A 13,715-nucleotide genomic window follows, 5' to 3' on the forward strand; every position below is an offset into this window, starting at 1 on the left:
TGCTTAAATTATGCCTGTGATACGCTTTAATTTTAAGTTGTCTTTTATCTAAGAATGTCAGTGGCAATAAAGTTAACTTTTTAGTCAGTGAATGTTATCACTGATTAATAAATTATATCTGGCATGTGTAAATAGATTAGAGAGACATGTATAGTGTACAGATTAAGAGTGAAAGTTTGAGAGCCAGATTAATTTGTTTTAATCCTAGTTTAGCCATAAACTAGCTGCGTGATCTTGGGTGAGTTATTTACCTCTAGGAGCCTTAGTTTCCTAAAGGAATAATAATAGTAGTATCTCATAATCTACTTATAAGGATTGAGTTAACACATGTGAAATGCACAGGATAGTGCCTGACACATGATGAATGCCCAGCAATTTTAGCTGTTGTTAATAAGGCTGTTAGCTAAATTTAGAGATTGTCCATCTCTTTCTAGGCAGCACAGCTTGTTGCTATTCATATTGTGTGATTATTTAAAACAAATACTAAAAAGTACTTTTAATTAAACTCAAAAGATCAGTGTAAGTGGACTTCATCTTTTTTAAATATATATATTCTTTACTGTGACACCCATTATACTTTAACATGTAAGAAAACATAATTTCAATATTATTTGGTGTTAAAATTTATATTATAACTTGCATTAATTATTTTCTATCATTGCACTTTTATGATTCTGTTATACAGCCAGTCAGCAAGCCCAGTGATTACTAGATTATTCTGAATGGAAGCTTGCCTGACTAAAGTACAGTATCTTTTGCTCAGTATATTCCAGTCAGCATGGAACAGGGTTTCTCATCTGCAGCACAAATGACATTTGGGAGTGGATCGTTTTTCCCTGTGGGGGTCTGTACTGTGTATTGGAAGATGCTTGGCCAGCTTCCCTGGTCTCTGCCCTCTAGTTTCTAGTAGCACTTCCCTTGACTCAGCTGTGACAACCAAAAATGTCTCCAGGGATTGCCAAATGTCGCCTTATGGGCAAAATTGCTCTTAGTTGAGAACTCCTGGCATAATAACCCGTATTACCACCTAGGGTGAAATTTGAGTTTCTTTTTCCTATCTTCTGTTTTTCTGCCCTGAGGTAAAGTGTTTATGAGCAGTGGGACTTTAGTATGCATGTAATCTATTTCAGAATTTGCTGTTTTATCACTGCCATATGCCAAATTATCAACTTGCCCCCTACTTTTCTATATTTCATATGTAATAAAATACTATTTATTCAAAATTGTGTAATGGTCTGCAAAGGTATATTTAACTGAGAATCTAGTTTACATTTAAGACAGGTAAAGTCTTTGGAATTAAGTATTATGCAGGGGAAACTAGAATGGGACCTCAAAATTTGTTTCTTCTGTACTGTTTATGTAGCATTTGTTTGATAATGCCTCTGTAATGTGCCTATCTATCCTTCACCATAAAAGTATAAATATATAAAATGTTTGTTACCTTCAAAATGATAGAGAAAATTCAAGCAAAATCTTCCCAAAGTCATCATTAAGGGTTTAATATATGCTCTTTGGACATATTTGCTATGAATTAATTAAGAAAATTAATATTATACAGGTACTATTTCTTAACCTTAATGTTTAGGGACATCTTTCAGTGCACACTTGATTTTTTATATCTATATAGTATTTGAATAAAATGTTCTCTCCATATTTGTTAATGAAAGTAATCCATTCTTGTGGTTTAAAAAATAAGCAATATAAGCTTGTAATATACAAAAATTACTTAGTTTGTTTCACATAAGAACAGATATGAAAAGTGGGCAATGGTGACATGGCATCAGATATAGTAGAAAAAATACCCCAGCTGACACTCTGATTTTATTGTAGGTAAGTGAACACAATGAAATTTGCTGAAATACAGAACTTTAACACTTCAGAACTTTTATCCCCTTAACTTTTACCACCTAATACAGTGCCTAGAACATAAAATTCTCTCAAATACTTGTTGAATAAGTGAAAGAAATCTGTTTTCTCCATTGTATGTGTATAAGTTTTGTTTTGTTTTCTTGCCAGGGTCCTGTTATGCCAGGAAGTCATTCAGTGGAAAGATTTGTAATAGAAGAGAATCTTCACTGCATCATTAAGTCTCATTGGAAGGAAAGGAAGACCTGGTAAGATTCTTTTTGTGATACTTTTGAGGGGAGAAAAACCAGTGATGTTGGTGAGTCAGTGGGACTGAAATTCCTGTTCAGAGTATAAGAAAATCTTTCTATTCTCCTGTTTCCCTGTCTTACTAAAACCAATCTCTAGAATCACTAACTTTCTTGAGGCTCTTCATCCTCAAGTAGTACTTTTCTGGGTGTGTTATGGTACCTGTTATATCCGCATGTAATACTGAGGTTTTGTGCGATATTTGACATATGCTCTAGAGAACTTGAATGGCAGGCTATTTTTGGTTTAGATGTATGGGAGTAAATAAATAGTAAGGTTTTGCTCTTTTAACAATTTAGATACCCAAGCCTTGGAAGAGTTTAATAAAATTTTCTTAGAGCTTGGAAGGTTTTGGTTCAGATTTTAAGGTAGAAAAAGATATAGTAGTATTTGGGGAGTGTTCCACCTGATTCAAACCTGTTTTTAATAATAGGTCTGAATGTGCTTCCTTAGTATCAGTGGGCTGCTTTTGATCTTTCAAGAAATTTTGGATACGTTAGAAATTTTCCTACAGGTAGACAAAATAATTTATGCCATAATTAAGTGAAATAACTGAAATATAGAACATTTCAGAAAAGATTTTTCTTTCTTTATATCTAAACACTCTGCTTTCAAAAATGCTTACTTGATTTTTCATTTCTTTGCATACTTATTAAACTTAAATTATGCTTTTTATAGCGCTGCACAGCTAGTGAGCTATCCCGGGAAGAACAAGATCCCCTTGAACTACCACATAGTTGAGGTATGCATTCCATGTGGAGATTGTTTCTAAATTTTAGAATCTTTCTGTTGACTTTAAAGTATAATCTACTCTTGGCTATTTATTTTTTTTCCTTGCTACTTGTCAGGAACTGAAAATTAACAGAGGAGCGAGGAAATTGCTATCAGTTTTGGTGCTCTGTTAGCCATGTTAGTAAAGAGAGAAAAGGACTTTTGAATTGCCTATGAATTATTTATATAGTATATCTTCATTCATGGATAATGTAAGTTACCTCTAGCTTTGTCACTACATTGTCCACTTAACAAATTTATAAGTGGCTTAGATACCTTAAAATGTTGTTAGGCAGATAATGTATTTTTGGCTATGTTTATCCAGCCTCTTAAATTAGTATACACTATATCAGTCGTTCTCAACCTTTCTAATACCACAACCCTTTAATACAGTTCCTTATGTTGTGGTGATCCCCAACCACAAAATTACTTCCATTGCTACTTCATAACTGTAATTTTTGCTACTGTTATGAATCATATGAATTAACCCCTGTGAAAGGGTTGTTAGACCCCCAAAGGGGTCATGACCCACAGGTTGCAAACCGTTGCACTGCATATTATATTAACATACACTGTAACATACACTGACTAGTATATTACTGTGTATTTTCTATTACACGGGTTTGAGGTGAACATTTATTGTTAAAGATCAAAAGAACCAAGCAGTTTAGAAGTAGGAAGAATAAAAATGCTTTTGACCCTGTATTAACTCATACAAAGGGTTGATGTTAATACAGTTGAATACCTTGTAGAAATTTATGTCCCCAAAAGTGTTTTCACTTGATCACCTGAGTCAACTGTTAACTGCATTATTCCCTTATGTTAGAATATTATAATTAAAGAGAGAGCATAGTTGGATATATTAAGATTTACATTTTATTCAGATTACACTTCTGTGCTTTTTCAAAATCTTTTTGAGTATTGTATATGTCCTTTCTTTTAAAACTTGAGAGTGTGCTTAACACTGTGAACTTGGCTTGTTGACATGCAAACTATAACTCATATTTTTAAATCTGCAAAATGTGTAGCAATTCATCAGATTGAAGCATAAGAGTATAAGAGATGGGGTAAGAATGAAGACCAGGGCTTTAGATTTCTGTGTAGGTAGGCCACCAATCATATAGAGCAGCGGCTCTCAACCTGTGGGTTGCCACCCCTAATATCAAATATTTACGTTATGATTCATAACAGTAGCAAAAATTACAGTTATGAAGTAGCAATGAAAATAATTGTATGGTTGAGGGTCACCACAACATGAGGCTGTATTAAAGGGTTGCGGCATTAAGGAGGTTGAGAACCACTGATATAGAGAGAAGTTCTGAATAAGAAGCATGCAGAAAAGTCTTGGACTATCAAAAGATCTAGGCATCTATTTCAAATAGCAGTGTTAAATGACTGTTTCCCATCATCAGAGTCTAATAGAGGTTCTTACTACTTATAGGACTAAAACTCTAATGGATCTATTAAGCCCCTCAGAAAACTACCTCACTAAATTAACTTTGATACTTCCAGAGTTGGAATTTAATTGCACAATTCTCTGAGAGGAGTTTGGATCAAATAAGCATTAATCTTATAAACTTTATTTGATTGAATTATAGAGAGGATATGGTACTTCTAGATCTGTGTGTTTGAAAGAACATAATTGTAAAGGTTAAAAATAACTTATTATGAATGCCATGGGGTCACAGTTTAGATTTGGAATGTTAAGGTCTTTCTGATGGTAGAAGTGCAAAAGTAGCAGCTGATTGAGTTCTGATTCATAATCCTCTTGCAGGTGATATTTGCAGAGCTTTTTCAACTTCCAGCACCCCCTCACATTGATGTGATGTATACTACACTTCTCATCGAACTGTGCAAACTTCAACCGGGCTCTCTACCCCAAGTTGTATCCTTTTTGTTTGTTTGTATTTAAACTAACTCTCTTTGGCCTAGCTTTGAAAGGTTTGTGGGTTTCAATTTTATAAGTTATAATAATAGCTTTGAAATGTGTGTGTGTATACATTACATATATGTACTTGTATGTCTATAAATATGTATGTATCTAAAAATAAGTAGATACATACTTCACTATTTGGGTCAAGAAGTTCAAGGAAATACTATGAATATAAAAGAGGAAAGGTTGGCATTTTTAATTTTCAAGGGAAGAAAAAAATTTTTTTCCTTAAATCCCTTGAAGTTTTTAGAAAAAAATTTTAATTCTCCTAAACTAACATACAATCTTCCTATCTTAGATCCCTAGGAGGTTAGATGTTCATTTGACTAGAGAACAAGGACGAATAATGCCTTGCAAACCAATGTTCTGTCACTAATATAAAAATAAATGGCTCTCTTTCCAGATTGAAAATAGTACTAATATCTTAATGAGCTAAATTTTCTCAACTTCAATTTTATTCCACTAAGGTTTAAGTTAATACGTAACACCCCCCCCCCACGTTATGAACAGAATATGTTGCCATACCCTAAAATCTCCTTTTGTCCCCTTCCCTAGTAGGAGTACTCTATTCCCACCCCTATACTAGCTGCTCTTTCGCTTTTTAAAATCCATGTTATCTCAAATATGAAAAGAATGTATAATCTGCCATTTTGGGGTTCACGGTTCTCTGTTAAGTTCATTAGATCAGGTTCATTGTTTTTAAATTTTTCACTCTCTTTAATTTTCTTATTCCTGCTGCTTCTCAAATTAATTTCTGACCTGTTAGGTGATAATTTAGAAAACTCTTAAATTTTGTTTTTTCAGATCAAGTTTAATTTGAGCTTGATATTTGGAGCTGAAAGGATAAAATTGCTTTATACCATAATGTTTATTTAGATGTGTTCACATAATCAGCTACTTTTAGGCATCTAAAAAATGGTATCTCACTATATTGCTCAGGCTGGTCTGGAACGCTGCAGCCACCTCAGCCTCCCCGTGCTAGGATTACAGTTGTGAGCCACTATACCAGTGGCTCAGTTTGGTATTTTAACAAGTCAAATATACAGTTATACAATCCAGCCAGTCCCCCTCCTAGGCGTTTACCCAAGGGGAGTGAAAGCATATATTTCCACAAGGACTTGGGCTTTCATAGAAACTTTATTTGTAATCTCCCCAAACTGGAAGTAATCCACATGTTCATTAACACATGACTGAGTAAGCATATTTTGTTATATTCTTGTAATGGATACTACTCAGCAATACAAAGGAACAAGTTTTTGATGCAGGCAATGACATGAATAAATTGAAAAATAATTATGCTGAGTGAAAGATGCCAAACAAAAATTAATACTATATGATTCAATTTATGTAAAGTCTTAGAAAAATGCAAAATTATCTAGTGACAGAAGACTAATGGTTGCTTGGGGAGGGGAGATAAAGAGGGAGATGAGGGGAATGGATTGCAAAGGAATATGGGGAAATTTTGGAGGTGATATAAATATTCATTATCTTGACTTCATGTGTGTGTGCAGGTTAAACTTACTCTACACTGTTGAACTTAAAAGCTATAAAAAAGCTCAAAAGATAGATCAGTTATGTAAAAACATGCTCAACATGCTCAACATTGGTAGTCATTATAAAGACTTACCAAAAATGTTTTAATTTTTCTTTGTTGTAATTTATTTTGGAGGAGGGTGGAGAATAGTTTTCCTTATCTTCAAATTCTCAGCTTGCACAGGCAACTGAAATGTTATATATGCGTTTGGACACAATGAATACTACATGTGTAGACAGGTACAGTAACTATCTTATTTCTATACTATCAGTAGGTTCTACTTCTTATATGTTAGAAAGGAATTTAATCAAGATATTTGCCCTTTTGAGAATTTCCATGTTAAGTTTCCTTTCTTGCCTCTCCATTTACTTGTTGTAATGTAATGTTACATTTTTGGTGCCCATGCTGTAGTTTTAATTTTATTCACTGTTAAGGTATTTGGTACTTTGGTACCATTTTACTCTTTTCCTCTGTAATTGCATATATATCCTTTAAAAATATGTTTTATGTTAATAACCTTTGTATAAGGAGATTCAATCTAATCTGTATATTATTATATATCAATAGTATATATTTTTTGTTTGTTTATAGGTAATATCTGCTTCTAAACTTTAGCTTCTACATAGAAGTCTTTTCAAACCTACAGCATCAAGACTCTCAGATTATATAAAGATCATATTATAGGGTTTTTATAGCTGTACTAATTCCTAGTGCAAAAGGAAATGCCCCCTATTTCCTTTTGGTTGAGGTCTGTGTGGTCACCTTTATTAGCTGGTATTCTTTCTGAATCTGTCAGTTTTCCAAATCAAATAAGGACAGGTATTGAGTACTTCTCCAATTTCTATGTCTGTTGTTCAAATTCCACATCTGAAAATTATCATTAAGGGCTATCTTGTGTCATTGAGGGACATATTTTAAGAGAGTTAGAGATCAGTATTTTTAGGGAAACGGGGTGTCAGTGATGTATTTTGTTTGTATTAGAAAGGCCATGCTGTGATAAGAGACTATATTTTCACTCTACCATTTATAATTTTTTTTTTTTTTTGGCTTCAGCTTCATCATCTACGTGTAATAAATTATCTCAGAAGTTGTGAGAATTAAGTTACTATATAGATGAGGGGTATTTAACCTGTAGGAATTTTGTGAGGACATTTTTTGCTTAACTGTGGTGTCAGACATTACCAAAAGTATGCATGGACCTTTGTTTTTCATTAGTGTTTGTGTATTCTGTGCCTGGAGACAGCTCTCATTCCAGTGTGTGGCAGAGAAAAAAAAGGTTGAACCCCCTGATATCGACATATATAAATGCCTGTACAAAACTGGTTCATATCTTATTCACCTAAAAAAGATAAAGATAAAAAAGATAAAGGACAGCACTGTTAGAAGAAGTGAGTTAGAGGACTATTTAAAAAAATGAGCTACAAGATTTGCAGAGAAAAGAATTAGTGGCAGGAGGGCGTATAGTTGCAGGTAGAGGGATGTGCTTGTCTCTCTAAAATAGGTTTTATCTGTTTTGGAGGACTATTTAAGTTTCTTTTCTAAATTGTAACCTTTTTTCCTTTTTCTTTCCCTACCCCCACTTTTCTATATAGGTTTATTAATTGGTTTTCTCATCATCTAAGTAACTTTCAGTTCCGTTGGAGCTGGGAAGATTGGTAAGTGATGATGTGTTTTCTCCTTCCTTTCTCTAGTCAAAAAACTGTTAATGTTTAAAACTGTAACATAAAAGCAACCTTCACTGTTTAGTTTCTGTGATATTTATTTACTATGTGTAAATGAAACAGTAGGTAGAAGGCAACTACTGTATTTATAGTTAAGTACAAATAATTATAAGTACAGTTAACTTAAAGTTCTGATTGTGTGTAATAACTTATTTTAAAAAAACCACATTCCCTCAATAGGTCAGATTGTCTTACTCAAGATCCTGAAAGTCCTAAACCAAAGTTTGTAAGAGAAGTTCTAGAAAAATGTATGAGGTAAGTACTTTATGTTTTGTCTGTATTTTAGGTCTCTTCATTTCTGAGGGGGGCTTTTTCTCATCTCTGCATTTGTAATGTATGTTCAGAATACCATTTTTGAAATCCAGGTATTCACCTTCAATCTGATTTTTTAATTAAGATGAAACCTGAAAAAATTAGGTGGCCAGTGCTTCTAGATTCTATGTGAATTAAGCTAGTAAGTTCTTTTAAAAATATTACTCTTTGAAATGATTTCAAATTTATAGAAAAGCTGCCAAAATATTATATATAGTACAGAGAACCCTGTATCCTGTTCACCTGGATTTTCTCCCTCCTTGATAACATTTGTCTTATTTACTGTCATGCTCACTCCTTTTTACCCCTTTCTAGATCTTTTTAGACCAAGACATTGGTCTTGAGAATAAAGTGCAGACATGGCAGCCCATCCTTCCACAATCCATTACATATTTCCTCAAAACAAAGCTACTCTCCAACAGAGCCAGCAAATGGCTCTCCGATTGAAGAAACCAGCTGTTGTGTAGCACTACCATGCAGTCTGCAGATGCTGCTGAAATTGGGCAAGCCATCTCAAGAATGTCTTTTTTCCTTTCTGGTCCAGAGTCCTATCCAGGAACATGTATAGCATTGAGTTGTCATTCTCTTCAGACTCTTTTGATCTTATGCACTTATTCTTTTTCTGTCTTTTGCATCCTTGTCGATTTTAAAGAGTCTAGACCTTACTTTATTGGATTGCTCTAATATTTCCTCATGAGCAGGCTCAGATCTTACATTATTGTTGTTCTCAATGTGTCCTGTCTAGAGGCACATGAATCCCATATCTTGATGTTACTTTCGATCACCTGGTCATGTCAGTGTCTGCAGGTTTCTCCCATCCAAGTACTAACCAGGCTCGACCCTGCTTAGCTTCTGAGATCAGACGAGATCAGGCGCGTTCAGGGTGGTATGGCCATAGATTGTCTGCTGGTTTCTACACCTTTTTCCTCTGGTAATTGATTAGTATTTTGCGGGAGATATTCTTAAGTTGCACTCTTAGACTGTTTTTTTCAATCCTCCACTCTTCACTGAAAACTTACTTTTTATCAGCCACCACTGAGATAATTGCCAAATGATGATTTTCTTTTTACACTATTTTGTCTGCATTTATTAGCTGGCATTGTACTGTAAAAAAGAGCTATTCTTTCTCTTCATCTTTTTATTCCTTTATGTGTATATCAGTAGAGGCTAATGAATTTCTGTTTCATTCAATGTATTATAAACTCTGACATTATGTATTATGATGTCTAGTTTATCCACAGAGATCCCAGTACGCCCTTTGTCTTTTCTTTAAAAGTCTTCCACTACCATTCATTGAGCATTTTCTTATTTTCTGCACAAGATGTTCTAGGCTTATCTTATGTTTCCTTGCCCCTACCCTAGAATCATCTATTTATTCAAAGAGCGTAGTATCTACTAGAAGAGAATATTATTTCGGAACCAAGATCTGGGCACTTGAGATACACATTGCCATTGGAATGTCATTGGTTCTAGGCCTTCTCAGTGGACACACATATGTACATCTGTAAATCTGTATTCTATCTACCTGTGTATGTATCCCTACAATTCCAATCCAACATTTCACTGTTACTAGCTGCCTTCTCTGCCATGATCTGTAAATACCTTCTCAAGCAGTAAGAAACTTGGTTCTTAATATCCTCAGTATGTATTTAGTAAAATATAACCATCTCCCAACCATACAAACCATCATCTCCACCCCACTCCACTATCACCCCACGTCCTTAGCTACCAGGCTTTGGGCTCACTAATGTATACCTGAGTGCACACCAATAAGTTCTGAAGTAGGCCTGAGATTTGGTGTGCTGGCTTCGACAACAGCCTAAAGGACTTTTTTCCCCCTTTATTTCTTTGTTGTCAGCTGAGTTCAGGGTACTGGACATTGTGACTTTCCAGATAAGTTGGGTGTTACCAAAGAATACAACTGATGAAAGACATTTTCTGAGGCTGTTATTTGTATTGTAGGTTGTCTTACCATCAGCGTATATTAGATATTGTTCCTCCTACCTTCTCAGCTCTATGTCCTGCAAACCCAACCTGCATTTACAAGTATGGAGATGAAAGTAGCAGTAAGTAACAAAATAAAACAAATCCTTTTGTCTTTAAAAAGTACAATGCAAGTATATTTGAAGTCACTTATTTAAAGTGGAGACATCGAGCTTTTTTTCCCCCTTGGGTTTATATTTTCTCTGTTTGAAAAGTGGCCTGTCAATAGCCACTGTTGTTTTATTTGCCTTTTCATCACTTTGAGGATTTTGTTGTGATCTAACTAGTTATTACTGGCTTACATTTTTTTTCTCTTGCTATACTATTTATAGTGTTATATCCATGATATTATTTTAAGTGTAGTACTGAATATAGTAAGATGAATTGATAGCCAGAACTCCCTAAATTTAAAATATGTATTTGTCATGATGATGGAGATAAATTATCATCTTCTAATAGTTCAGGTGTGCTATTGGGAACAGACATACACACAGTCTGTGGCAGTATGCCTCTGGAAGTAATTCTTAAGTATGATGTCCTTTCCTTTTGCTTACATCATCTCTGATTGCACCATAAATCAGAAGAACTATAATTTGATATACCATTTTCACTTTGCATATTACATAGTGCTTATGTTTACTGAAAGTAAAGTTTTACTTGTGCATTGGCAATCGCTAGTAGAGAGTTAGGTGTAGAGTTTTTCCAAGTTTTTTTTTTTCAGGATGCACTGACCACACAGCCCCTCTATGAACCTTTCATGTTGTGTAGAGGTTTTTATAGGGGTGGAGAGCCTGTGGTCTTGGGCCACATGTGGTCATCTGGATGCCTGAGGGCTGCCTTTTGTCTGAGTCCAAATTTTACAGAACAAATCCTTTTTAAAAGGGCTGCTGCAGAGAAAGATGAAGCTTTTTTTGCCTTTTGTGGTGCATAAAAGGGAATAATTTTGAAATCAGAAGTCTGCATGTTCCTCACCCACAATTCTTACAACACCTGTTTTCCTTAAAATAAACTTCATTGGTCCTGATGCTAAGTACATTTCCTGTGTTATGCCAAATCTGAGAAATGGGTATGATTATATGGGAAAATGGCTCCAAGAGATCAAGCCAGATGAGATTGCTTCTGAGTGGCGAAGCCAGATTCATGTTCAGGTTTACTGACCGAGCAGCTATGCCCTTAGCCACTGTGCTTTCTGGGAGATGAAAGAATCATACAGCACTTTGAAGTGCAAGATTTTGAGTTTTGTCTTGTGCTAGCTCAGAGAATCAAAGGTACAGTCTTTGCTATCAGAGAGGGCAGCACCTGTGGCTTAAAGGAGTAAGGTGCCGGCTCCATATGCTAGAGGTGGCGAGTTCAAACCCAGCCCTAGCCAAAAACTGAAAAAAAAAAACAAAACAAAACAAAAAAGAATCTGTTTGCTATCAGAGAGCTCAGACTTTGGTTGAAAATGGAATTTTCCTTTTTTCCTATAGGAATAACTCAGCTACCATTCAAGGCCTTGGTAGCAGTTGTTCCTACTTTATTATTTTTCATTTCTTCCCAAATGGGGCCATGTCCTTTTCTGTTTTTTCCATACTTCTTGTTCTTGGCTTTGCTTTTGCATCTTTATCCCCATCTGGAAAGCCCTCTCTCTAGATCCTCTTCTCTTTCTAGGGTCTATCTAGCCCAAGCCCCGCTCCTATAAATATTTTTTAACTTTTAGCAAGACAGTTTTGTAATGCTGTCTGGCTATGTCTTGTACGAATATCTTGGTTCCCTGGCTAGGAAATACACTCTTTAGTGACAGAGGATTCTGTTTTTTTTCCAATTTCTTTCAAGACAGGATTGCCTTTTTTGTTACCTTTTTGTCTTCCATACATTAAAAACAGATTTCTGTTGCTCTAAGGATGCCTTACAGTATACACCTGCACAAATTTTATATAATAAGGACTCAGCTGATATTAACCAGTAGTAAACACAAAGAGTCACATTACATGAGCATCTGACTTAGATTCAAACTTGTGGACCCAGCAAAAGAGAAAAGCCATTAAAAAGAAAAAACTCTCTTACTTGTTCAAACTCAAACTTAGTTTCTGCTGTCCCAGGGGAAAGGAGGAAGAGCATATTAGCAAAATGAAAGAGAAATGGATTGATTCTTGCCTTTTGAGCCGGAGAGAATTAAAGGCATTTTAAAAAAGCCCTAACTGTACCTACTCTTCTCATCCCTCTTCTTGAGGAGGATCAGCATCCCTTGCACTCTGTGTGGATTTCAATTAGCTGAGTGTTGTTAAGGAAGTGTTGAAATGAGAATTAATTTTTTTTTTAAGGTGAAGAACCATTAACTTATTAAAGGAAATTTTCACATGTAGTATCTTTGTGCAGATTAAATATTGCTCTTGATATAGAGTATTCTATTTTGAAAGGAAATAAATTTTTTAAAATTTTTCATGTATTTAACTATTCATAAGTCTTTAAACCTAATCTTCCTTTCTCGCCTTTCTGTTTAGATTCTCTTCCTGGACATTCTGTAGCCCTTTGTTTAGCTGTTGCCTTTAAAAGTAAGGCAACCAATGATGAAATCTTCAGCATTTTGAAAGATGTACCAAATCCTAACCAGGATGATGATGATGGTAAGGGAATTGAATGTTTCTTGAGTGGACCTATGTACAGGCCAAGTTAAAAACATAAACATTACTCTGCCAACATGAATCCCTTTTAAATCCCATTGGATACTCATAAAGCAATATATCTGTTTGGCCTGTTTAGCATGTAAATAGTTCTTAGGACCCCAGGTACATAAAAAAAGATCCTATCATATCTGAATAGTTTACATTAAGAATATAAACTTTATCTGAAATATAAAGTAATCATTCCAGGATTTTTAAACATTCTCTGCTTTCACCACAGGTCCCTGAATAGAAAGACTTGGTGTGTTATAAAGTCGGATGTGTTCTTCAAATTGAGCTGTTATAATAATGTTAAACGTTTACTGAGTTATGTGTCATGTAATTTCAACCAGAATCCTAGTTTTTTCTCTGAACAAGGGTGGGAAAATTGACAATAATTTATAAGTTTACCTCAATCATTAAATGGATAAGGAAAAAAATGATGAAAGGGACTTGCCTTACTACATATTAAAACATATTGCGAAAACCACAGTAACTAACACAGTGTGGCACTGGCACACAAAGACAAACTAGTGGAAACTAGTGGAATGATGATGAGTCTACTGGGACAAGTAGGTAACAATTGTGGGTGGGTGTTTTTTGATAGATCCATACATAAGGACATGCACATAGGAAAACTACTTAAGAATCAAATAAAACATTAG

The 13,715-nt window shown here is 34.8% G+C and overlaps 1 protein-coding gene across 2 annotated transcripts in view; it reads left to right on the plus strand.

Annotated features, from left to right (window-relative positions):
• NCBP1 (nuclear cap binding protein subunit 1) overlaps nt 1-13,715 on the plus strand; it is a 39,240-nt gene that overhangs the window by 16,172 nt on the left and 9,353 nt on the right. For both annotated transcript variants that reach the window (XM_003785156.3, XM_023510523.1), the window contains exons 9-16: nt 2,017-2,114; nt 2,833-2,896; nt 4,700-4,810; nt 6,567-6,631; nt 7,985-8,047; nt 8,294-8,368; nt 10,388-10,491; nt 12,892-13,014. In XM_003785156.3, coding sequence (XP_003785204.1) covers nt 2,017-2,114; nt 2,833-2,896; nt 4,700-4,810; nt 6,567-6,631; nt 7,985-8,047; nt 8,294-8,368; nt 10,388-10,491; nt 12,892-13,014 — 703 coding nt within the window. The remainder of the gene's footprint in view (nt 1-2,016; nt 2,115-2,832; nt 2,897-4,699; nt 4,811-6,566; nt 6,632-7,984; nt 8,048-8,293; nt 8,369-10,387; nt 10,492-12,891; nt 13,015-13,715) is intronic.

This window comes from Otolemur garnettii, unplaced genomic scaffold (genome assembly GCF_000181295.1).
Source record: "Otolemur garnettii isolate 467f Iridium unplaced genomic scaffold, OtoGar3 scaffold00014, whole genome shotgun sequence".
NCBI lineage: Eukaryota > Metazoa > Chordata > Mammalia > Primates > Galagidae > Otolemur > Otolemur garnettii.